The sequence below is a fragment of the Meriones unguiculatus genome, chromosome 10 (assembly GCF_030254825.1).
Source record: "Meriones unguiculatus strain TT.TT164.6M chromosome 10, Bangor_MerUng_6.1, whole genome shotgun sequence".
NCBI classification, from domain to species: Eukaryota; Metazoa; Chordata; class Mammalia; order Rodentia; family Muridae; genus Meriones; species Meriones unguiculatus.
Genome location: NC_083358.1, coordinates 120,980,864 through 121,008,842, shown reverse-complemented (window position 1 = coordinate 121,008,842; position 27,979 = coordinate 120,980,864). Strand labels below are relative to the sequence as shown.

Sequence of the window (27,979 nt, the reverse complement as noted above, 5' to 3'; positions counted from 1 at the left end):
GTCAGGGGTCAACTGTGCATTTTTGTCAATCACTCGTCAGCCTATCTTCTAAGAAACTTGCGCACTTAACCCAGAGTGCGGCCATTGAGCTAGGCTTTCCATGAGGCTAGCTGCAGCATTCCTGCCTCTGTTCCCCCACTGAGATGATGAACACATCCGTTTACCTCCTTGTGTGTGCTGGGCGTCCAAGCCTAAGCTCTCAGGCTCACGTGGTGAACCTTCTACTGACTGAGTCACTTCCCCAGCTCCTGCTAATTTCATTTTTTATTCTATATTATTTGGTATACAAATATAATTTCATATAAAAGTATAATAAAAATAGATTTATTAATCTAAGCTATTTTCTCAGTTGGACATCTTAGGCCTTCAAGTAGGTTTCTCAAGAAAGTTTTGCATGTGACATTTTACAAAATCCTACCTATTTACTCCTGTTATTTCCATCATACTCATTCAAAATAAAACATCTTTATGACTTGGCTCTAAATAATAATGGGAGGACAGAGCCTTCCCTTCTCAGCAATTTTGAAATTCCCAATCTTGTAGCGCAGGGTAGGGATAGCCTGCTCTAGCATGCATAGCAAAGTGTAGGGATAGCCTGCTCTAGCACGCATAGCAAGCAGCAAAACTGTACTGAGGGACCAATGTGTGTTAGCCTGCCGGCTTTCTCACAGGCGGGGTTCCTGTGAGGATTTAACACCATTCAGCTCCTTCCCAGCACATCATCATTGCTCCCTGCCTGTTTTACTTCGCTTATACTTAGCTTAGCACTGAGGAAGGATACCTTACATTGCCCTCTACATGACTAAAATGGTATTCAGGGTTATGTATTTGCTCCCTGCCTGTTTTACTTCGCTTATACTTAGCTTAGCACTGAGGAAGGATACCTTACATTGCCCTCTACATGACTAAAATGGTATTCAGGGTTATGTATTTGCTCCCTGCCTGTTTTACTTCGCTTATACTTAGCTTAGCACTGAGGAAGGATATCTTACATTGCCTTCTACATGACTAAAATGGTATTCAGGGTTATGTATTTTCGGCTGGCACTGCCAGTTTGATTTGGCTATTGTATTTTCCCATTTTATTATTTCCTCCATTATCAGGTTCTTGTCCTTTTCTCTTCCCATAGTCTTTTCTTGGGGACTGCTGACTGCTTCCTAGTGACCTTATTTCCTCACACTGTGACAATGGCTGGGTCGCTTTCTACCCTTTGAATCTTCTGGAATGTTTTCTTTTACTCTCATTCTCTTTACAACATTTTAAAGGTTTGTTGTTGAATTTTTAAAGAGTTCTAACAATAGGTGATTTATATAGAAATGGTACTGGAGACAGCAGAAGTTTTACAGAGCAGACAGGTCTTCACTATCCCTATGCAGTTTGCAAGGATCTATAAAGTTTTCTAGAGTTAAGGTTCCAGGGTTGAAACACAATTTTCTACTCAGAACAATCCTCGTTCCTAGGACTATCTCCACCAAAGTTTCCACCAGCCTTCTACATGTGTTTGCTACATGCAGGAAAGGAGGACACACAGATTTTAAAGCAAAAATTAAAAGTACCACAGAAAGTACAACTGATCCTTGTTCCACACAAATTCAGCAGTTTAAGAGCCTTGCCTTATTCACTCCTCTCTGTTGCTCCTGATTTTTTTTTCCAATGAATGGGCTTGGCAGAGAAGTCTTAGTGAAGTGATGGCAGACAGGAGGCTGATACAGGAGCAGGTAGAAAGCAGAGGGGCTGCTCTTTGGCCAAGGGGATGTTTAAGGAAGGCTAAAGATGATATGAGAGTCTTCCTCTTTACATATTTTCCTTCTCTATCCTGTTGTATTTTTAAAAGGAAGTGGTATAAAAGACCCTTCAAAAAGCTTTTCAATCCTCAAATTGGTCTAAAATAAATTACACCAAACATGAAACATAGCATAATTATATATTAGTGTGAGAATAGAGTTCTATGTGTTGTGAATACCTTCACTGTCCATTTTCTATGCCTTAACATATTTTCCTAGAGTTTGGTGATTAAATTAGGTGGAGCTCCTTAGATGCAGTTTGGGGTTTAGGTCTAGTCTTTCCTCTTACTGGGTGAAATTACATTGCTTCACTGGGGAAGCTTTGTGCTTCTTAGTTCAAAGTGATGTTTCAGGTCCTGCTTGGTACTTCTCTGTTGCAAAGCCTTTTCCACAAGTACATGCTGCTCAGTCTTCCATAGTCTGTGTAGATTCCTGGCCATGACACAGCTTCTTGTGGTCTGAGTCCATCTGTGCAGGCTCATTTCTGTGTCCCGGTCTTTCTCCTTCAGCCACCCTAAATGCTCATCTTTTGGTCGTCCTTTCAATCATTGTTTCTCTAGACTCACACCAGTCTCTCTAAGTCCAAGACCCTCCATGATGTTTCATAAATTTCAGTTTCTGTTAACATTTGCCTTGTTTGATAAACAAGACTTGTGTATTCACTCCTAGTTAAACCAATTTTGCCAGTACAGCGGCCACCCTTCTTTAATGGCATTTTTGGCATAGGTCAACTCAGAATCTTTGGGTACATCAGAATCTATAAAATAGCACAATATCATTAGAAATAGGTGTGTGGCTGTTGGCATGAAACAGAAACCAGAGCACAGGACATATTGTTCAAGATTGTATATTTCTGCAATTCTAGAATAATATAACTATGAAATACTGTCAGTTACCTGAGATTTGGGGTCTTAAAGGTGTTTCTTATGATACAGTATTTTGAATTTTTTAAAGTTATTACAGGCTTATTGAAAAGGCAGAGAAACAGATTACCTAATTAGTCATGGTTCAGAGACTCTCTTCCAAACCATTAAGCTCACAAATCCTCCTGTGTTATTATAGAAATTGATTTGATTTCCTTGTAAAAAATACTTTCCATTAAGATATCTTATCAGTTGTATTAAATGGTTTTTAAATCAACAAGTGTTTAAAAACCTTGCTAAGTTAAATAGTCTATAGGCAAGGCTTCTCTTTTTTAATTCAAGTGGGAACCAAAGGAGAAGGCATCCTAAAGAGACAAGGTAACGATATCGGTCAGAGCTTCGAGTATTAGTTCACTACAAAGCTTTGCATGAGAAATGTAACTCAAGATACAAAATAGCATCATATATGCAGTTGTGTGTGGTGTGTTGTGCCCCTGAACTTGCACTCATATACATGCATAGATGAGCAAAGGTCTGTACTTGGTGTTTTCTTCAGTCACCCTCTACTTTTTCATTAGAGAGAATTTCTCACACAGAACCCAGAACTTAACTGTTTAGTGAGCTGCACTGGTCCACACACTCCATGGATCATTCTGTCCCTACCCCCCATCACTGGGATTGCCTGTTTTGCTACCTAGCTTTACATGGGCACTGGGAATTATGTCCAGATCCTTAGATTTTCACAGAAAACAGGCAAGCTATCTCCTGAGCCCCAGAAATTTACATTTTAGATTATCTATATAAGAAAAGGTAATAATAAAAGTAAAGAGGTAGTTGAGTTCAACTTTAACTGTATGTGTGTGTATGTATATGTATATACACACATGTGTTTGCTTTAACACCAGAATATATATATATATATATATATATTCAGAATATATATTATATAATATATACACACATATTATAAAGCTCCAGAACATTAAGGCTCCATCATTAGGTTGCTTGTGTTTGCAGGCTCTAAGGACTCAAGATTCCTGTGCACTGTATAGTCACTGAGCATCTCAATGCTCACCAATCTGTTTCAAGTGATCAGTTGCCACACAGAACTACTGCTCACCCAAGTGGGCAGTAAAACTTGAGATTATCCCGTTATCACATGTGATGAAAAGTATCCCACAAAGTAGGTCATTAACAGGTATATGAGGTAAGGTTTGTGTTAATTACTTAATGTAACCATTTCTCAATTTGCATATTTCAAACAACATCACATTTGGTATGTGTTAAATAGCTATGCTATGTAATTTTAGATAAAGCACAAAAAAGAAGTGACATGGGGAAATGGGAGAGATGATTAATTTCTCTTACCTACACAAGTCTTCTTTTATGTGAAGGGAAATCAGTTCCTTAGGAATATGAAAAGAGAGGATGCTCTCTGACATCTGCTCTCGGATTCGCATCCACTTATTGTCAGATGTGGGGAATCTATAGAGTTTACACACAGGATTCTTTAACACTGGGCAAGAAGAAAAAGAGGCAGCAGTTAAATTATTAGCAAATGAACATCATATGAAGCTCAGTCAAGAAAACCGCTAACCAGAGAAATGTTTTCACATTTGACAGAAAAAAAAAATTTACTGCCTATCAGAATCCACTAGTGACTTTGGATTTTTAAGAATTGTATTTTTTACATCACATTTTGGTGTTAGCTTCTGGAACTTATAGCTTTGGTTAAATTTGCCTAAAAATTCATTTAGTAAATATAATATGGTGTTTCTTCACTACCTATTCATTTCTTTGGTCTTTAAATATTTTGTGAAACAAACACACTATAAATATAAATGAAGACACAATTACCTACACATAAAATATGCTTTGGAGCACAGTTATGAGCCTTCCCTGATGACTCTTAGCTTTATACAATTAAATAAGTGGCAATATGCATGTTATTTCATAAATATTTAAAATTATTTTTCAAAGGCACTGCTAGCTAATATTTTTATGTATCACAAAGGTTTATTTCTTTGCCTTAATATCTATTAAATTCAATATTGTTCATATCTTGAAATGTCAGTAAGTCAATATCACACTTTCCTGAGCCCCCAAACCAATGTATTATTAGAAACAAGTCCTTGACATTGGGAAGACAAGCTTTAGAGTAGACGGCCAGTGTCTAAAGAGTAAGTATGCTATAAACCAAAGAGTCAGAAACAACAGGAAGGATCAGACATTGACATTATATATGATACTTCCTTCTCAATTCCAAAGTCACAGCAACACTCCCAAATCATACACTTAAGGGCAGAGTGCTCAATTTCTACCATGCAATGATAGCACGGTGACACTCACATCATAATCTCAAAGGATTGTAAAACATTAGATATACCAGTTACGTGGGTATCTGGAATGAGTCAACTCCAGTTTACCAATAAAGCTGATGAAGACTATTAGTTGATACTGAAGTGGATTTATCAGAGTTTAAGCAATTTTGAGCATATCACATGGATCCGGTCCCCTCATGTCCCCTCAGCATAGCATGGAATAGGGCTTTCAAATCTTTAGCATCCTGTGAGAATACCATATTTCATTTGCCACTTGAGTAAAGATAAAATGACTTTCATGAACTTCAAAATGAAAATATTCTCACACATCCTCTGTAATCATTTATTCTCAGAGAAAGACTGAACGTTATTCTAATGAATATGTGTATAATTTACTGGAAGACTTCATCCCAAATATCATACTTTATTTTGTGTGCATACTCTGTATGTATGTGAACATTAGATGTACACATGTGATACATGCGCCTGTGTGCACAGTGAGTGTACTTGTGCTCTCAGAGCCCATTCCTCCTCCTGCTGCACAGCAATGGACACGGGGAGAGATGGCCATATCTGGCCTTGTATGTGGATGCTAGGATCTGAACTCAGCTCACGCTTAGAGTACAAGGAGGAGCACTCTCATCCACTGACATAGATCTACATCCTCTGAATATCCTCACTCTCAAATCAACAAATTCTATACTCACACAAGAATAAGACAGAGGCTCATTTTCTGCAGAACTGACAAAGTCAGGAAGCAGGAGCATCTCTCCAAGATAATGAGAGAAAGAAAATTAAATCTAAAAAATAAATTATCTTTTTATATTTTCATGATAAATTTAAGTTTTATAATTTGATTACAATACAAATACATATAACTTATTATATTTTTCCCATCTGAAAGAATCTGTGAGAACTTCCAAACAAAACCTACATGCACTCATTCATTATTAAAGTAACAATGTTTCAAAGATCTAAATGTTTTTCTACTATTTATATCAGTGTATCTCAAAGAAAAAAATTGTATTGAATTCAATAAAATGCTACTTGGGTTAAACTGTATCCGGTAAGATCTTATAAATTCTCATACACATACTGAGTTTAGAAAGATGATTTATTTGTGTGTATGGTAAAACAAAATATCAATATCTGAAATATCTAAAATATTTTCTAGTAATGTATGAAAGTGTTAACCCTTTATTGTACAACCATTTCATGTGCTGTGCTGCACACTCCCCTTGCTGTACTCACAGAGCATCTCTCTGTCTCCCAAATGCCTACAAAGGCTCCTTGGATATTTCTTGCCTTTTAAAGATCAGTAATATATTTTCATAAAATTTGGGTTTTGATTTATGTCAGAAAACACCAAGCTCTCTTATTGTCTCTCTTGAGCCCCAAACAAGTTTCATCTTTTCATTTTTTGATTTTTCATTTCAGTGTTCTTCATGTTTTCTAGATATAAACCTGTGTTGAAAAATTTTAAGCAGAAAGCATGGACAGCTTGATTAATGAGCAGTAGAGAAATTCTCCTTTGCCCACTATGCACACAGAGCTGCTATTGATGTTGGAAGAAACTTAGAGCAACAACAAATACACACACAACCCACATCACCTGCATCCACATATACACACAACACCTATATACAAGCACATGCCACATTCTTACACACAAACACATATACTAGATACATCACACATTTGTATACACAAATACACACACAACATCTATACACACAAACACATTCCACATTCATACACACAAACACACACACCACACAGACACATATCTGTATACACATACAGACACCACCTATACAGGAACACATGAAACACTAATACACACAATAATACACAAACACACATAACATACACACATACAAAGACACACACCACACAATAATACACACACACACAACACATACAACACACTCATATACAAACATAAATACAAATATACACACGAACACATACACAAGAATATACACACACAAACATATACACAAAAACACATACACACAAACATACACATTCACAATCTGTCAACCTAATCACAAAAGAAAACCACTCCATTCATGTCTCCTATCTAACTTTTATAGTATGGGTCCTGATATTTAAGACTCTGATTTCCCAAAGCAGTTTCAAACTGCATGTTTGTCAATCTCAGAACACGGATGTGTTATATTTTACATCTGAATATCTCTCAGTCTCCTGTAAAGACTCCATTGCCAGCCTGTGGCTCTGTGGGAAGGTGGGAGAATGAATGATGGTGTCCTGAAACTACCAGGCCTTCACTACTTCCTGTTTCTTCGCTTCTGTCTACAATGAGCTGACCCACTTTGCTCCTTCACACTTCCCTCACCATAGCATTCTGTCTTGCCACAGGCAATGATGCTGAAGCCAACTGACCACACCCAAATACACTTCTCAGCTCAGTTGCTCAGGAATTTTGTCAGAGTGACAGGAAGCTGACTACCTATCACAATGATGGGATCCTCTTTGAAACTCAACATCCTCCAACAGCTTTTCTTTTTGATCTCACATAGAATACAATCGAATGAAGCATGAGCTTAAAAAAATAACATGACCTGATCTTTAACCACCATGATAACATTCTGTGCAATTGAAAAAAAAGATGATCTGAACAAATTGTTTTTCTGTGTTGATAATGTCAGGGCTTCACATCTTCACATAAAAGGAAGCAAATAAAAGCTGTGGGACATGTGCATCAAATACATAACAGCAGACCCAAACACTGACTGTGGCTACCAACTCTTTTTCCAGCCATTCTAGACTAGGTAAATGAATGTATGACTAAATACACAAATACATGACCGTGAACTCTAAGTCTCTATCCTGTCTCCTGTTTATACTTTTCTGACTGTGCATCAGGCTTACCCCTTTACTAACAGCTGTGCATGTGAGTGGCTGGGCTTCTCCACTGAGGACCTCCAACCACCAGATGTTACCCACAGAATACTCTAGTTGTCCTAATGGCTGGACCCAACCACTGAGCTGCAGAGTAAAAAGCCAAAGCTCAGGATTTGAAATCTGGCCCCCCAACCCTACCCAGGAAAGCTCCATCCTGGAAAGCTCTGTCCCTCCCTCTCCCCAAGAAATCCTATATGAACCCTGCCTTCTGCTCAGTTTTCTGCTGCTTCACCCGAGTAGAGGCAGCCACCCTCCCGGGTTTTTACTTCTAAATAAATCTCTTGTGTAAGGTTTGTTGTGTGGTGTGACTGTGGTACTCCTTAGCTCTGGGCTTCCAGGATAGCTTTTCCTTCAGAGCTGTAACTCTTTGAGGAAACCTTCTCCTGCCAGACCACCAGAGCAGAGCTGTAAAACTTCTACTGGGGAAGCCTTTTCTCTCAGAGCTGTAACAGTTAGAACTTAGACAAAGTCTAGTACACTTCACATTCCACAGATGTATTTATTGTTACGTGTGTGTGTGTGTGTGTGTGTGTGTGTGCTTGCATTTATACGCATCATGTGGTTGCAGGTCTCTGTGGAGGCAAGAAAAATGGAAAAATGTGTTGAGCAATTGTAAGGTGCCTGGTGTGGGTGCTGGGAACCAAACTCGGGTCATCTGCAAGAGTAGTAAGTACTCTTAACTACTAAGCCATCTCTCCAGCCATGCATAAGTCATTTTTAAAACCTTCCAATGTGTATCTTCATTTCCATATTTATTATGCTTTTTATAAAACAAAGGTTAATACTATATGACAGATTCCACCAGGAGAAAAGCTCTTGAGGTGTTTTACATCGTACCATGGTTTTTTTTTTTTTTTTTTTTTGATAACTTAATGAGTGTCACTCTAAACTGGTCCAGATCTCAACTGATACATTACTCCCTTGAGGTCCAGCCCCAGACAAACACAATTGCAGAGAATAAATTAAAGGCTTCTGTAATTTCTAGCATCTCTATTCAAATGTCTGCATCCTTTCTCCCAGACTCTGAAACAGAAATGTGCTAGAAGGTGGCATGCCACCTGCTTCCCATGGGATTCATCACTATGAAAGCCAAGCTTTCACAATGCTGAATAATTCAAAGTAGAGATGCCAAGGAAATGCTCAACAAAACCAAGACAGAGAACATGTAAATAACCACCGTTACAGCAGCCTGGGGATAAAAAGACAAAGCGAATCATCAGCAGTGCTTTCCTCTTATCTGTTTCTGGAAATAAAGAAGTATGGGGGATTAGCAGGGGAATAACTGGAGTTGGAAAATGTGACCCAGGGTCCAAAGGATCATTGGAAAGGACTATTATTTTCTCATGTTCTCTTCTTATACTTCTCCAGAGTGGAAACATATGTGCTCATCTTGCTTCCCCATCTAGGTCTCAAGAGGAGGTTAAAATTATTGACTTAAATAGGATCTGACTTTATTGATTTCAAGTCTTCCAAAATGACCTTAATGTCCTGTGGAGCGTTTATGGGAACACACTCATTCCATGATTTAGCTATGCAATTGTTTAATGGTTTCATTTTTCAGCTGATTGTACAGATCCTGCATCTTTAAATACTGTGGTATATCTTTGTCATACAGTTAGATACCGATGCAGCTCAGTAGTACTCAGAATTATCTTAGATTTAAACACACCTGAAATGTGACTCAGCTCTTCAGATTGGAAAAGAATGGAACAATCTAAACAAAAATAACAGAAATACTAACAAAAAGGAAAAGTAAGAAAACCATAATGTTGGTATAATGGTCTTGTGTAATGTATACAATTTAACCTGGTTCATTCAAATGCTGATTTCTCTACCCCACTATCTGGTTTCAATCTGGACATTGCATTATGATGTTTATTCTAAGCATCACCTGTCTCAAGTTTGTGTAAACATGCCACCATTTGTTCTCCATATTGTCAATAAAGCAAGCAGCCAATGCTGTGCGATGGAGAGAATAGGGTGGACATCTGGTGCCAAAGGAAGAGAATGAAGGGAGTGGGAGGAAGAGAGCAGAGATCAGCAGGAGGGGACTTCAAACCACAAGGAGGATGAACTGGACCGAAGATATCACTAAAAACAAGTATAATGGGTGAAATCTGAATAGTAGGAAACTATGCGGGCTTGGAGGTTTAGGACAGAATAACTGTTGTCCAGTATTGTACTCTAGGTTAATTAAATAAATCCTAGTCTCTGTATGGTAATTTGGGTTTATAACTGGATTAGGAATAGCCACTGCTTAACTAAAAGGTAAATCTATAATAAATATTAATATTCAACAACACCATGAAAATTTAGAAACCAAAAACAGAAAATGTAAGAGAGATGTCTCTTTGTGGAGGACACCACAAAAACATGACCACAGAGTCAACTAAGCAGGAATCATAGGGGCTCGTGAAGACTGAAACAACAATCAGGGAGCCTGCATGGATCTGAGCTCGAGTCTCTGCATGCATGTTATGGTTGTGTAGCTTGGTGTTCTTGTGGGACTTCTAACAGTGGGAGTGTGGGCTGTCTCTGACTCTTTTGTCTGTTTCTGGGACCCCTTTCCTCTACTGAATTGATTCCTCCAACCTTGAGTTGAGGGTATATGCCTAGTCTTATTAATTTACTGTGCTGTGTTCTTTTAAAAATTTCTGGGACGCATGCTCCTTTCTGAAGGGAAATGGAGGAGGAGTGGATGTGGGGGAGAGAGGAAGTGGAGGAGGAGGAGGAAGTGGGAGAAGTGAAGGGAAAGGAAACTTCAGTAGAGATGCAACATACAAGAGAAGAATAAATTCAAAAGAAAAGACAGAAGAAGAAACAAGACGACATAGAACCAGGGGGCATGTGCAGTACAAGTTTTTCAAAACAGCAACATGTATGATTATACATTTTTTCACAGATTAAGCTCCCAGGGGGAAGAAATGGATCATTAATTAACATAATTACTGTTTTCCAGAGAGCCTGAGTTCAGTTCCCTGTACCCATGTTGGAATGCTCACAGCGTAATTCCAACTCTAGGAAATCCACTGTTTCTGTCCTTCGCAGTCACCTGCACTGAGAACACACACCAATTCATATGCTTCTGTGAATAATAGTCTTAAATTTAATGACAAATATGAACTCTCAAGAAATTCATAGTGACATTTCTCTATATGCTATGATATCAAAATTGTGTGTCATCATTGGTCTAAGCTGAGTTAGACGACATTGCTTATCTCACCCAGGGCTCTTGGTCTTCCAGTTGTTGATTTAAGACCAAGACCAATAGAAAACCATAACAGGCACCATTGTAAACAGTAAACCAAATAAATGACTCCAAGGATGATACTTGGTGAATCCAGCTACAGAATGTGGATTTAGACCTTGGATGGTCAGAGGAGGAGTACATTTCAGGTGATGGTCAGGGCAGGATGCAACTGGAAAAACTCAAAGGGAGTTCACATTTTATGCAGAGAAAATGTGTTACTTCTTAGTATTCCTCTGCTCAAAGCATTGATATGCCTCAAAGAATCACCTCCCTTTTCTACTAGCCTCTGTTACACTTTCTTTAAAAATCAACTGAATTAAAACTTTCTTCAGGAAGCCTTCCTCAGCCTCGACTGCTTCCTTCTAACAAATTAGTGCTGCACATGCCCCATGGTTCTTAGTATGTAACTGTGTTGTCTGTTCAGGTGTTGTAAAATGTCTTCCAAAGCTTCTTGTGTAAAATGTGTATCCTTCAGGTGGTGCTAATTAATAGGAGATAATAAAAAATTGAAGACATGAGGCCTCGTGAAATATCCTTAGGTTATAAAAGAACGGAGACATTTCCTTCAAAAGAATATCAGAGATCAAACCTCTACTCTTGCCTGATGCGTCTAAAACAAAAAGGGGGAACTGTAGAGAGCTGCGGAATGCCGTGCCTTAAAGATGGAGCTGGTTTCCGCCTTCCACCTTCCCGATGGTGAGTGCTCTCTGTCACAAACAACTCCACATTTGGCTAAGGCCGAGGATCTGGCTTGCTTCCATGTATGTGGACCTATCTGCATTGCCCACGTGGCACGCCTGGGTTGGCTACCCAGAGGCTAGTTAAGCTGTGGGCTGGCTTTCCCCAGGGTCAGAGGATTGTTCAAGGTTCCTGAATAAACTGCATTGAAAAAAAACAAAGAAATGGGAAACTCTAGTTTCTGGGAACTTTCCCTCTCCTGTTCGTTCTTGACTCCACAGTGTGTTCCCAGCATGTGTCATTCAAGTCAAAGACCCAGCACAAATGACATCATTTGATCTTAGAGTACAAACTCCAAAACCTATAAGCCAAAATCTCTTTTCTCTTTATAATTTATTGTCTCGAGAATTTTGCCACAGTAATGGAGAGCTTATGGTCTGCTGCACATCAGCAGGGGAATAGGAGCCACCTTTGGAGGGGGGATGAGCAAGTTCTTGGTTTACCCCTGTATAGGCTCCAGTGCTCAGGGCTTGTTCCAGAGGACTTATATTAATAAAAGATTGTATATTATATTAATATAATTTATTAATTATAATTAATTGTGCAGCAGGAACAGGACTAACATGTTCCCATCATCACTTTCCTCATGAGGAGAGGAGAGACAGCACCAACTATTGTGTGGTCTGAGAGGAAAAGGCAAGAGAGAGAGAGAGAGAGAGAAACAACTGAAGGTCTTGCTTAATGCAGCACACAGCCTCAGAATGGTAGGAAGATTAACCATGGCTGAGAGTGCTCTGCATATCTTTACAGCAAATTCTTCCTCTCAGAGAGCATCATCTTCCTGCATTGATTATCTTAGTTTATCCGAGGTAGACAAGAGAGGAGATAAGCACAAGATGGGTACCACTGATTACTTGAAATTCACCTTTTCACAAGAAGCTGATTAACAACCTAAATATATTAGCACATACTAAATGAAAATGTCTGGAGAGTCCCAAATGCAAGGTGAATTGATTGCATTAGATTATTAAAACAACAAAGGACAAGTGGCTAGAAGGAACCTTGGAAGTAGAAGAGAGAGGCTGAAGGAAGTAGGGAGCCAGTGTGAAGGGATGGCCAAGAAGGAATAATGGAGGCTGAATATGAGCAAAATACAAAACATGAGAAGATGTCATAGTGAAAAACATGCTTGCAAATAATTAAAGACAAAGAGATAAAAGGAATAAGGACCAGTGTTTTAAGTCAAAATAACGCCAGGTTTAATAATTATAGAGTGATAATCATACAGTCAGAGATCATTTAAACTAGTATAGAAAACAATATCTCTGCCATAAAATGGTGTCATCTCACAGTTGAGAAGGTGGCAGTTTTAGCTCTGCATGAAAACAAATGAAAAGGAAGAAAACTGGAGAGACGATTTTTTGTTGGAATTCATGAGCACTCAGAATGAACAGGCTGAATACTTTTACAGCTGTAAAGTATTCTGAATCATGGATAGGATGTTAGTGAGGAGAGTACTACCCCCGTGTTTAGGTTAGTTGTATGGTTCTGTGAAGTGCAATTAAATTCTGAGGCAATATAGAAGATAGATAAAATATTGAGTGTGAAACCTGCCTATAACTGTAGCATATAGGGCTGCAGAGGCAGAAGGATTGTGAGTCCACAGATAGCCTGTGCTATATAGCAAGGTATTGTCCCAACACACACACACACACACACACACACACACACACACACACACACACAGAAAAGAAGCTGGCTTAACAGGATTTTGTGAAGAAATAAGTGGATATATATTTTGGGCAAGAAAGGTGTGGTTCATCTCTGGATCAAGAAGAATGAGTGCGTTCCCTAAATAGGATGATAGCCACCAGCACACCTGTGTGAGCAACAGCTGAACACCCTCTGTAGCTGTGCAGATCCAACTTACGCCCCTAGAAACCACCACTGTGTGATACATATGCCCTCTCAGAATGGGAAGGGCAGTCAGTGTACATCTCAGTATACAACATGACAGTAGTCTTTAAAGAATAAAGGCTAATTTCATTATTCAAGAAATAATGATCAATCCTCGTTTAGAAAGACAGATGGGATGTGCATTGAACGTATGACAGGAGTCTACTGAGCGCATCTGAAAGACTCTAACTAGCAGTGTTTTCAAAGCAAAGACTCATGACCAAACCTTTGGCAGAGTACAGGGAATCATAAGAAAGAAGGGGAGTTAGTCTGATGGGGAAAGGATAGGAGCTCCACAAGGACCAAATATATCTGGGCACAGGGTCTTTTCTGAGACTGACATTCAACCACGGACCATGTATGGGTATAACCTAGAACCTCCACTCAGATGTAGCCTGTGGTAGCTCAGTAACCAATTGGTTTCCCAAAGTGAGGGGAACAGGACTATTTCTAACAGGAACTCAATGACTGGCTCTTTGGTCTCCCCACCCCCGAAGGGAGGAGCAGTCCTGTTAGGCCACAGAGGAGGGCTTTGCAGCCAGTCCTGAAGATACCTGATAAAACAGGATCAGATGAATGGGGAGGAGGTCCCCCCCATCAGTGGACTTGGAAAGGGGCACGGTGGAGATGAGGAAGGGAGGGAGGGACTGGGAGGGAATGAGGGATTGGGACAAGGCTGGGATACAGAGTTAATAAAATGTAACTGATAAAATAATAATAATAATAATAAAATCAAAAAACAAACAAACAGAGTCAAAAAGAAGTCAGGTCTGCGAAGATAATTTGGTGGCTAAGGTTCTGGGTTACAGTACAGGCTTATGGGCTTGTATTGGAATCAGCTGACACATACAGCATGGAGAGTGGCTGGATGTATCTATAGCCCCAGCCCTGGGGAAAAGCTGCCAGGGACAAGGCGAATACCAGGCATCTGAAAGCAGCCAGTCCAGGTTCAGTGTCAAACCTTATTTCAAAAAAGAAGGTGGAGAGCAATAGAGAAAGATACCTATAGCCCATCTCTGGCCTGGAAACATGCATGCATAGGTGAGCATACCTTCCCACATATGCACACATACACATAAACACACACACACACACACACACACACACACACACACACACACACACAATGTGGTCATTGGATATGCAGAGAAGTTGAAAAGCCAAGGACATTTTGCTTTTTGCAAGCCTAGGCTTCCACACCAGTTCTGGGGAGCCTGCCAGTGCTCTTACTACAACAATGCAAAAAGAATCCTTCCACCCCGCAGGAACTCCTCTGTTATCCAGAGGAAGAGAGGCAGAGGAGGCACCTTTGTTATGCAACTTAACAGGAAAACCCAACCCAGTCACTGTGTCAGACACCTGTGGTAGTTTGACCAGGTTTGGTCCCACACAGACTCAGGTGTGCGAGCAGCACTGTCAGGAGGTGTGGCCTTGTTGATGGGCAGGTTCTGGGGTCATACATGCTGAAGCTACTCTCAGTATGACAGAGCCTCTCTCCTCGATGCCTGCAGATCAAAATGTAGAACTCTTGGCTCCTCTAGCATCATGTCTGCTTGCGTGCTGCCATGCTTCCTGCCGTGATGATAATGGACTAAACCTCTGACGGTGTAAGCCATCCCCAATTAAATGTTTTCTTTAGAAGAGTTATCATGGTGTCTCTTCACACTAATAAAACCCTAAGACAGACAATAGCCTACCAGCTATACTTCTTTGTGTTCCAAATTAATTGCCCTAAATCCCCATTCTCCAACATGAAAGAAATTTAACTGTTTTACTACCACACTGTTTAAAATAAATAGAAATAAAGGGACCCAGTGGTTAGTTTGAATGAGAAATGTCCATAGGCTAAAGCACTGAAACACTCCGTCTTCAGTTGTTGCCTTTTGTGGTTGCTGTGGACCTTTAGGAATATAGATCCTTGCTGGAGGGAGCACACAGCTGAGGGTGGGCTTTCAGAGTCTAAGCCTCACCACTTCCTGCTCACTAGGCTTCCTGTTTGGGTTGAAGATGTGATCCCTGAGCTTCATGCTTTGGCCACCTTGCTGGCACTTTCTGCTGGGCCATCCCACGTGATGGATTCTTACCTCTTCAGAGCTGTAAGCCCAAATAAGCTTTCCCTTACGTTGCTTCTGATTATGATATTTTACCACAGCAACAAAAAGCAACCGACAGCATGTTTCCTACTTCATTGCGTGAATTATACAATTATCAAATCAAATTACTTGCTGTGGCTTCTAGCGTCTTGTCTTCTCACATAGCTCAGGTACTGCCTGTGGATGTGTTTTAGTGACCCATAAGCTCATTCTTGAGCTTTTTCTGCTACCCTCAGATCCCCAGATTCCCAATGCACACTTTCAGCTTTGCAGTGTAAACAGGCTAGGGAAAGAGAAGACCTGTAGGCTCATGGTACTTGCTTTTTCTAATAGATGAGTGAACTTTCTGGATTGTGAACGACACCTCTACGATATAAATGGAAGAGGGTAGGTGTGCCACCCACTCCCACTCAGTAAAGACTCCATAACTCACTCTTAACTGCCAAGTTCCATAGAATACATTAACGCAAAGCCAGAGAGGAACACAAATAGCTTCCTTTGTCTAAATTTCCCACAGGGAAGTTTAAACAGATTCATGCCAAAGCTGCTGTGTTTAGATAAATAAATAAATAGAAGGAAAAACAGAGGGACACATAGGCCACAGCTTACGACACATGGGCCTAGTACACACTAGGAATTAACAGAAAAAAATTAATCATACTTTAAAATAAGACATGAAATTGTTTACTTTGTTGGCAACAACATGAAGCTCTAGATGTGCTTTCATAAATGTAAACAAACCATTTGTTTAAAATTTTTCTAGCTTCATCTTGACTGTATTGTTTGCTTAAATCATGAGCTTAATTTTTTTATCTGTACAATGCATTTCTTATCTAAGGTCTAATGCTTAGTTCTAGTTTTTAAAATTTGAAAAATTTGAAAACTCTAACCATTAGGAAACTGACTGAATTGGCCTCTTTCTCCCTAATGTAAGGAAACTAAAAAGAAGCTGTTGACATCTTATATTCTGCACATTTCTTGAGGTTGCCTGGATTAAGACATTTAAAACTATATTCAGAACTACATGGAAGGAGGTCTCCCCCAAACCAGTCACCTTTATCAAAAGAGAAAATTAATAATCCATTATGGTTTACTCCATCAAGCATGGAGGAAACTAAGTACCCAGAAATGTCTCTGAGAGAATGCCACCCAAGTTTAATGTCATAAATATCATAGAAAATTAAATTTACGTTCATATAACATTAACACAAGTATCCAAAATTGAGTTACATACCTGCATTCAAAAAAGGCAAGTTTTCATTCCTGCTCACACTTTCTGGGGCTGTACATTCATATACTAGTGCACACTAGGAATTAACAAAAAAATTAATCATAATTTAAAATAATAAAATGAGAGAAGAAATTATTTACTGTGCTGGCAACATGAGGTTCTCCATGTGGTTTCATAAATTTAAACACACCATTTGTTTACAATTTTCCAGCTTCATCTTAACTGTATTGTTTGCTTAAATCATCAGTATTTACTCTTGATTATATGTAATACATTTGGACTGTGTAATTACAGAATAGACTTTAGTTCTGGTTAAAGGGCATTTACAGAATAACTACAAAGAAGAAAATGATTGTCCCTCAAGAACAAAATTAAAATTTATGAGCTATGCAAAGAACCCAAATATTTGTATTTCTTTTACATTGGGGAGTTTCAGCATATCATTATCTAGATTTTAAGTAAAGGAAACATTAAAATAAAACCAGAGTATATTGAATAATCTCATATATAGGACAAACCTATAGTCTTTGTCCCTAGAAGAACAGTGTAAACCCTCACTCCTAATACAAGAAATACATGTTAAATAACCTGAACTGCAGAGCAAATGTTTGAGAGTTTCATAACATATGAAGCTAAGAATTCTCTGGCTAGAAGGAGAAAAAGGCACAGAAGAGGACAGGGATATGACCCCAGTGATTCCAGAGCAGGAGAGAGTTCTACAATTCCTCCTCCCCCCCCCCCCCCCGCCATGAAGCTGTAACTGATAAAAGAAACCAAATTCTTCCCGCCCCAAGAGGTTGGTGAAAGACTGATTTCCCTTCTTCTCTAGCTAAAGAGGGGAGGAAGTAGAGAGAATGTTCACAGCAAGTATGCCAGGTACTAAGATTTTAAACATAAAATAAAACAAATTAAAGGCCTAGAAAGTTCTTTGGTTGAAAGGATCTAAGGTAAACTGTTATCTGTTCACAGGTTCTGCTAGGGTCTATGGGAAAGAGTGCACAGCCCCATATCACCATCTCCAAGGGCTATTTCCTGTCTGCTCTAACATCCATCTCCTTACCCTTACACTTCTCCCCACTTTTCTTATCTTCTTTTAAACACATTTTTTTAATTTTTTTTATTTTAGTTTTTATTAGTTACACTTTATTTACCTTGTATCTCCCCATAGACCCATCCCCCCTCCCCTCCCAATCTCATTCTCCCTCCCCCTTCTCCATGCATGCCCCTCCCCAAGTCCACTGATAGGGGAGGTCTTCCTCCCCTTCCATCTGACCCTATCCTATCAGGTCTAACCAGGACTGACTGCATTGTCTTCCTCTGTGGCCTGGTAAGACTGCTCCCCCCTCAGGGGGAGGTGATCAAAGAGCAGGCCAATCAGTTCATCTCAGAGACAGTCCCTGTTCCCATTACTATGGAACCCACTTGGAGACTGAGCTGCCATGGACTACATCTAAGCAGGGGTTATAGGTTATCTCCATCAATGGTCCTTGTTTGGAGCATCAGTCTCAGAAAAGACCCCTGTGCCAGATTTTTTGGTTCTGTTGCTCTCCTTGTGGAGCTTCTGTCCTCTCCAGGTCTTGCTATTTCCCACTTCTTTCATAAGATTCCCTGTAATCTGCCCAAAAATTGGCCATAAGTCTCAGCTTCTTCTTTGAGACTCTGCAGGGTAGAGCCTTTCAGAGGCCCTCTATGGCAGGCTCTTGTCCTGTTCCATGTTTTCTCCTGTCTTCAAAACAAAATGACAGCCTACAGATTGGAAAAGGATCTTCATCAACCCTATATCTGACAGAGGGCTAATATCCAATATATATATAAAGAACTCAAGAAGTTAAACAGCAGCAAACCAAGTAATCCAATTAAAAAATGGGGTACAGAGCTAAACAGAGAATTCTCAATAGAGGAAAACTGAATGGCCGAAAAACACTTAAAGAAATGCTCAAAATCCTTAGTCATCAGGGAAATGCAAATCAAAACAACCCTGAGATTTCACCTTACAGCCATCAGAATGGCTAAGATCAAAAGTCAAATACTTATTTTTTTAATTCTTTATTAATTATACTTTATTTACTTTGTATCCCCCCTGTGGTTCCCTCCCTCATCCCCTCCTATTCCCACCCTCCCTTCCCCTTCTTCATGCATGCCCCTCCCCAAGTCCACTGATAGGGAAGGTCCTCCTCTCCTTCCTTCTTATCTTAGTCTCTCAGATCACATCAGGAGTGGCTGCATTGTCATCTTCTGGATAGCCATGCAGTGAGACTTAGGTCTATGTAAGTTCATTTCTCCTATTTCCACTATGTCATCAGCTCATTTCAGTTTACACAAAGCATTAAATGATCACTTACAAGCACAGCAGTCATTATATTAGTATGTAATGCTATTTTGCTAAAGAGTCAGATCTAACTGTCTAAGACTGGTGTAGAAACTCTTTTACAGTTTGTGTGTGACAGTTGTCCATGAAATAATTAGATTCAGCATTGAGACATCATCTTTTGAGAAGATGAACACTATCAATAGAATGTAGGAGGGCAATTTACATGGAACCTTTTTAACAAAATGCATAATTCACAGGGATCAGGTATGTTCTTCCGAGACAGTACATTCCACTAGGGATGCACTGCTAGCTCTTTGTCATCAGACTACTTTATGGTTCCTAACAGAAGGTCCTCATCTATGACAGGGAACCCACCAAATTGCGACCTTCCCACTCTATCTCTCATCCAAACTGCACGGCAGATGGTATAATATTAACCGAGTAGCAATCTTATTTTGAAATTGTAATAGTTCTCTGGAGATTTAGATCTGTGATGCAAAATCAGATAACACCCCACACAACTGATTCCATCAATTAACATTCTACACCAGAAACCAGTTACAATTTGACTAGCATTTTAAAGTTTATACACTCTCGAAGCATGATAAAATAAGTTTCTGTTTTCTAAGTCACCTAGAACAAGGACTACCACGAAGTAAACTTCTGTTTTAAGTTAATCTGTCTCTATCCCAGGCTCTCAGTGCTGGAGTTAGAGGGACTCACTGTCATGCTCACCTTTTGAGTGGGTGCTGAGACCCAAATCCCTGTTTGGCTAGTGCTTTATCAACCAAGCCATTTCCCCAACCTTTCAAAATCTCATAGGTTATGAAGAGGGATATTATTTCAGTAGTACATCCTAGATCGGTTAATTTATCAGCCATGAGCCACCTACCATGTAGATAGGCACTGGTGGCAGACTGTCCCATACATCCTGACAGTTTGGAGTAGAAATATCTAAGAACATGTCAAGAAGCACTGAAATAAAATTTACTTTTATGTAACTCATATAAATAAATATTGCAGATCTTGCATCTTAATATATGTTTACCACTTAATCATAAATTTTCTTACAGATTGGCACAAGAGTACAAGTCATTTTCTAAAGAGAAAATTGTAAAAAAGGCAATGTTTGCTGAAAGTCCAGACAAGAACAAGCTGATGCCGACAGGGTTTGGCGTATTTGCCAGTTCTGCTAACTTCTGACTCACATACAGTATGAGCTGAGTCTGTCAATGTCTACTTAAAAAGGAAAAAAAAAAAGTTTCCTCAGCTATGAATCCACATTGGTGGGCCAGAAAAATTACGTGGTGCTTTGTGTGTGGGGGGATGTGCTGGATAACAAGTTCTACATCTCTGAAAAAGCATCACTTGGGTCATACAGCATCATGTTACTGATGTCCTAGAGCCCAGCGCAGGGGAATGGTAGGCAGAGTGCAGAGGGGCCTCAGACAGACTCAACATCCTTGGCTTACGTGACCTTATCTATCTTACCAAAGACTGGTGTCTAGAGATGGATGAATGGATGAGCTGTTGGGATAAAACGGAGGTGTCCTGAGACAGACTTAGCATCCTCAGTTTGTACTGTTTAATGGCTTGATGTCAAGGGGCAGGTGAGCTGGGAGAACAATCAGCCCAGAAACATCCAGGGACAGACAGGCAGGGAAATAGCTCAGCTTTTTTTTTTTTTTTACTTAACTCTTTTTTTTTATTTATTTTTTTTTTTTTAATGCAGTTTATTCAGGAACATTGAACAATCCTCGGACCCCGGGGAAAGCCAGCCCACAGCTTAAATAGCCTCTGGGTAGCCAACCCAGGCGTGCCACGGGGGCAATGCAGATAGGTCCACATACATGGAAGCAAGCCAGATCCTCGGCCTTAGCCAAATGTGGAGTTGTTCGTGACTGCCTCTGACATAATCTGATTGGCCTGCTCTTTGATCACCTCCCTCTGGGGGGGGGGGGGGGAGCAGCCTTACCAGGCCACAGTAGAGGACAATACAGCCACTTTTGATGTGAACTGACAGACTAAGATCAGAAAGGAGAGGAGAACCTCCCCTATTAGTGGACTTGGGGAGTGGCATGCAAGCAGAGGGAGGAGGGAGGGTGGGATTGGGAGAGGAGGAGGGAGGGGCTTATGGGGGAATGCAGAATGAATAAAGTGTAATTGATGAAAAATTTAAGAAAAAAAAGGGAAAAAATAATTTAAGATAGTTCAGCTTTTAAATAAGAAGTGATATGATGGCACCTGGAACCCTGGTAGATTGCTACTGGTCCAGGCAGGACTGTCTGTCTCCTTCAGCACTTGTTTAGAATTCAGATTGTCCTCTGTTCATGGTAATATGAAAATGTGTGTAGCGGTCTCAAAGCTGAGCTTTTTGTGACATGCTCCAGGGAACATGGTTGGAATAGAAGGGACTAAGCCACAGGCCAGAGTTCTCAAATGCTCAAGCCCAATGGATTTGCTACTTAACTGCATCATGGACCAACTTTCATAGGCAACCTTGGGATATTTCACAGTATGTGGTAACATTCCTGGAGGATAGGAGGAGAATGTGGTTTGGGGAGAGAGGAAATATTTTAGACTGCTCAGAGAAAAGAGAAATATTTTTTTCAAAGGCAGTCAGATATTTTTTTGAATAAATAAACACGCTGTTTTTTAAATGTTAAGTAAACATCACCTACTAAGTAGGTATTTCCCAAGGCTCAAATGTCAAACATATTCTGCAGTGGTTAATCTTGGTTGTCAGCTTGAATATACAAATGGAACCAAGTGAAACACAAGCTGCTGGGCATTTCTGTTGAGTCAGATTATATGAAGCAGAAAGACCCATTCTTAATGTGGGCTGTACTTTTCGGTGCCAGTCTAGCAAAAAAGGAAGAAGAAGCATGGCTTTTTGCCTGCTTACCCTCACTCTTGCTGGCAATTTTATCTGTGGCATTACTTCCCTGATGTTAGAACCAGCTTCTTTGAGATGACAACATGAGTGAAGACCAAGAGCTCTCCAGAAATCCTCCAGGCCTTTGATACCAGATTGGGATTATAGAGACATCTAGCCTCATGGACTGAAGAACTACACAATTCTCAGCCTCTCTGTTGTGAGGCAGCCATTGAAGGCCAATATGGACCATACCATTTATACAACACACACACATATATATATCTGTGTGTATATACACACATATACACATTCATATTCATTCTCTATACACATATATGTACATATATACTTATACATACATATATTCATTCTATACTCATATACACATACATATATACATAAATACACATTCATTCTATTAGTTTCAGCTGCTTTATAGAACTGTGACTAATACACATTCCAAGTTAAGAAACAACAAACTAAAAAATAAGTCACAGCAGACCTTATCCTTTAAAAGGCTCATTTAAGACAAGATATGTTATACTATGAAAAATCAGTTTACTGTTAAAATCATAACATAAAAATCACTTCCTGTTAAACTCCTAGAAGATTTTTAAGCCTGAATTGTGTGCCCCAGTTTGTTTTTTAATACAATAAAAATAGCCCTTGTAAGAAAAAATATTTAGGCTGACATTTGTTTTGTTTGTTGTTACAGAAAAGGGAGAAGAAAGATATTTCTTCAAAATATTGTTTCTTGTTTATTATATTGTTGGCATTGAACCTTCTCCAGACCTATGCCTCTGTTCTCTGTCTCTGTCTCTCTCTATCTCTCTTTGTACAATTTCATAAAATACAAAGTTCTTGTTAAATATGCCTTCTTTCATATAAAATTAAAATTTCCTCTCTTTGCAAAGATGTCTTTGGGAATAAAGAACACACTCTCTTGGCAGTGCCCTTCCCAGAGTCCTCCCTGCATCTCCTGCAGGGTAATTATGGCAGAATGCACAATAATCCATACTTTTGTCCCAGCTGAGAAGAGATGATATCAACATGGGTGCTGGCACAGAAGAAAAAGCTGTTACTGAATGGCACAAAGCTTTACACAGCTCTGGGTAAATAGGCACACTGGTTCAGAGAAGAAATGCACATATAGTACTTCAATTCCAGGAATGATTTCTCATTTAGCTTTTGAATAACAAGATTCCAAACCCTACAGGGTGTTGGCAATTCAGGCGTCTGGCAAACTTACCCTTTCTAATTTAATCTGTGTAACAAGCTGACTCAATCCTACCTTTTGTCCCTGCACATCTGTGGTGATGTGGTCTGTGTCCCCATCCTCAATCTCCCCCATCTTCATGAGGCTCACTTCTATGGTGCCGACCACTTTGCCACCATCTGAGGTTCTGCAAGTGAAAAATCAATGAGATGCTAAGGTAAGTATCACCTTTCTTATAATACATCCAGATCACATTTATGTCTGAAAAACATGGATTGATACTTCCTTTAAGCAGATCTGCTCAATTCACAGAAAATAATGTTGCTAGGCATTTTTATGAAAATTCATGAGGTAGGACCACAGACTGCGATGTGAAGATGAGCCTCCCAGACGGCTCTCAGGAAATAACACTATGCAAGAGATCAAACCTCTAAAGGTGTTATAAACTCTGTGTTATTAATGCAAATCTCTACAACAGCATAAACTGTCGCCCTTACATCCCAAGTGCATGAAATAAAGGTCTTGTCTATCACAGATGTGTTGCCAAGTAAAACAAAAGAGAAGTATCTATGGACACAAGTACAGCTGGGCCATTGGCTCCAAAACTGAACTACCTTTCTATTCTTCAATTATTTTTTAATAGTTTCTTTCTTCTTAAGAGAGAAAGTAAAGATTGTATTTCAGCAAACCTAAGTGAAAATGCATAAAGCAGAACCAACAAATTTGTTTAGTAGAGCATTTTATTCTTTAGATAAAGGTGGGAATCTAAAGCAGAAGTGACTTATCTGAAAACAAACTGGCAACCCTAAGCTTCCATCCTCTTCATGTATATTAGTCATTGAATGACTCATCTCTGTTTAATGATGGTGCTCATTTTATTAGTAAGATTTTCATCATCATAGTTTTCATCAGTATAAAATACTATGATTGGCAATAAATAAAACAAGCTAAAGATAAAATTACCAAACCTACAACTTGAAGATTGTCTAGCTTCTTTTCTTAGGCAGGAAAATATACAAAATAAATGGTTTTCTTATACTATGGAAATGTCAATAACATGATACGTAGTTTCCCTTTCACCTTGTAAAAGAGCAGTTGTGCAATTCCAGGGGTCTGATATGTTATAACTTCCTTCTAAGCCCTGTTGGCTCAGTGTCTCAGGTTAGACACTAATGTTCTTTGCTAGGATGTCCTATTCTGAAATTTGTTTCATTTTAATCTAAGTATTGATGTATATTATTTAACCTTATGAATATCCCTGTGTTTTTATAAGAGGTATCAGAAAAAGAATTAAGAAAATTAATGTAGTTCTTCAAAATGCTAAGTAAAGAATGAGTAAATTAACTGAAAATGATGCTCAGTTACGTTTGTAGATCATAGTGATTTTTCTTCAAGTAAAATAAAATGTGGAGATTAAAATGTTCCAAAAGAAACTGGAAAAGAAAAGTCCTGGTAATGTTTGTACAACTAGCATCATGTTATAATAAAATAAGCTTTCTTCACATAGAAAAGTGTAATTTATTGTTAAGTAGTATGTTAACTTTCTTACTAAGATGAAATAAATGCTATGTATAATTTTCAAACCAATAAGAATTAAAATATCAACTTCAATTTTGAAATCAAAATAGAAAAGTATTCATTGACTGTGTGTGTATGTACATTTCACACTGATCTTTTTTTTTCCTCACTTAAAAGCATCTGGCTACTTGCTCAATGATTTACCTGCCTTTTGTGTTTCCCACTTCATCCCCTGGAATGCTGGCTCTCAACCTTCCTATGTGGTGACCCTTTCATACAGTCTGTCCCTCATGTTATAGTGACCTCCAACCATAAAATTTTTGTTGGTACTTCATAACTGTAATTTTGCTACTGCTATGAATCATAATGTTTTCTGATTGTCTCAGGTGACCCCTGAGAAAGCGTCATTCAACCTCCAAAGGGGTTCTGATCTACAGATTGAGGAACACTGCCCTATAGATTTAAGCCACTGAGTGGCATGAAAAAAGGTTCCTGCTGAAACTACTGATATTGTAGAATTCTATTTTTAATTCCCCCTCCAAATCACTTTACATAAGCACTTGTTTGAAATTTTCAGATGCATCCATCCCCACCTGAGATTTGTGAAATGTAGAGGTGAATCAGGTTATAAACTAAAGAACTGAAATCCATAGCATCCCAAGCCTGGTTCAGCCCTTTACTGAACTAAACTTTAAAGTGCGTTTTGGGTTCTTATTTGTTCTACAACAGTTTTCCACCCAGAGCTCAACCATCAATACCACCCTTAATTGACTGCAGTTAATGTACCTAATCCTAAAGATGGTTATAAAACAAATAAAAAAAATACAAAACCAAAACAAACAAAACCAACCAACAATCAAAAACTTCTTAAATATTTAGAAATATATGGGGTTTTGGGGTTTTGTTTTAATTTTTTATCTTTATTTATTCATTTACATCTCAGGCATAACTCCCTCCCTCCTCTTCTCTCTATTGGCCCTCCCCTACTCTTCAAAGCAGGGGAGTCCCTCTACTCAACCACCCCAGCATATTAAGTTGTATTTTAGGACTGAGTGTATCATTTTCCTCTGTGGCCTAGTGAGATAGCTCCTCCAGGGAAAAGTGATCAAAAAGCAGGCAGGAGTAGGCCCCCATTCTCCTTTCTAGGGCACCAAGCTGCCCATTGGCTACACCTGTGTAGGGGGCCGAGGCCCAGACCATGCATGGTCCTTGGTTGGTGCTTCAGTCTCCATAGGTTCCCCTGGGCCCTGGTTAGTCGGCTCTGTTTGTTTTCTTGTGGAGCTCCTGTCCCCTCTGAGTCCTTCTTTCCTTTCCCCACTCTTCCATAACACTCACTGTGCTTTGCCCAATGTTTGGCTGTAGGTCTCTACATCTGTTTCCATCAGTTTCTGGGTGGATTCACTCAGAGGATAACTATACTAGGCTCCCCCATCTGCAAGCATAGCAGAGTATCATTAATAGTGTCAGGGGTTGGCTTTCTTGAATGGGGTGGGTATCAGATTGGACCAGGAACTGTTTGGGCATTCCCTCAATTCCTACTTTATTTGTTTCTGCACATTTTGTAGGCAGGGTAAGTTTTAGGTCAAAGTTTTTGTGTGTGGGTTGGCGTTCTCCCTCCACTAGGAATCATGTTTAGTTAAAGGATGTCCTCTTCAGTCTCCATGACCCCTGCTGCTAGGAATCTCAGCTAGAGTCACCTTCATACATAGAGATGGCCCTGCCCAAGGTTTTTCTTCTCTCTGAAGGTCCTCTGTCCTCCTGCCCCTGCTTTCCCCAGGTCTGATAGCTACCATCATTACTCTCTGAGCTCTCTCTCTTAGTCTGTTCCCTCTTTTCAACCACTTGCACTGTCTATTTTTCCCCCTTCTGAGTGATATTTAAGCATTCTCCTTGTTACTGATCTTCTTTTGGTCCATGCATTGTAGTATGCTTATCCTGTACCATATGGCTGAAATCCATACCATGTGTGTCTTTCTGGGTCTGGGTTATCTCACTCAGGATGATCTTTTCTAGTTTCATTCATTTGCCTGCAAATATCATGATAATAGATGAGTAGTATTCCATTGTGTGAATGTACCACAGTTTCTTCTTCCATTTTTTAATTGAGGGACATCTAGGTTGTTTCCAGATTCTGGCTATTATGAATAAAGCTGCTATGAACAGAGTTGAGCAAATGGCCTTGTTGGATGGTGGACCACCTTTTGGGTATATGCTCAGGTGTGGTATAGCTGGGTCTTAAAGGTAGAGCTGCTTCCAATTTTCTAAGAACGTGTCAGATAAATTTTCAGAGTGATTGCACAAATTTGCACTCCTACCAGCAATGGAGAAGTGTTCCTTTCTTCACATCCTTGCCAGCATGTGCTGTCACTTGTATTTTTAATCTTTGCCATTCTGATGGATGTAAGAGATTCTGATGGAATCTCAGAGTCATTTTAATTTGCATTTCCCTGATGACTAAGGACACTGAGCATTTCTTTAAGTGCTTCTGGCCATTTAAGATTGCTCTGTTGAAAATTCTGTTTAGCTCTGTACCCTATTTTTTAATTGGATTATCAAAGCCAAAACCATACCATGGAAAAAAGAAAGCATTTTCAATAAATGTTGCTCATCTAATTGGATATCTACATGTAGAAAAATGCAAATAGAGCCCAAATACAAGTGGATCAAAGACCTCAACATTAAAATCAGAAACTCTAAATCTATTAGAAGAAAAAGTGGGGAAGAGCATTGAACTCATTGGCATAGGAGACAACTTCCTGAACAGAACACTGACAGTTCAGGTTTTAAGATCAACAATTAATTAATGAGACCTCATAGAACTGAAAAGCTTCTGTAAGGCAAAGGAAACTATCAACAGAACAAAATAGCCTACAAAATGGGAAAAGATCTTCGCCAACCCTCCATCTGACAAAGGGGTAATATCCAAAATATATAAAGAACTCAAAAATTAAA

General features: G+C 39.3%; 1 protein-coding gene across 11 annotated transcripts in view; it reads right to left on the bottom strand.

Annotated features, from left to right (window-relative positions):
- The window catches only part of Inpp4b (inositol polyphosphate-4-phosphatase type II B), a 796,958-nt gene that overhangs the window by 210,040 nt on the left and 558,939 nt on the right, over positions 1-27,979 (bottom strand). For all 11 annotated transcript variants that reach the window (XM_060393235.1, XM_060393232.1, XM_060393233.1 and 8 more), the window contains 3 exons: positions 23,585-23,696; positions 17,108-17,180; positions 4,016-4,163 (listed from right to left, as the gene is read on the bottom strand). In XM_060393235.1, the coding sequence (XP_060249218.1) occupies positions 4,016-4,163; positions 17,108-17,180; positions 23,585-23,696 (333 nt within the window). The remainder of the gene's footprint in view (positions 1-4,015; positions 4,164-17,107; positions 17,181-23,584; positions 23,697-27,979) is intronic.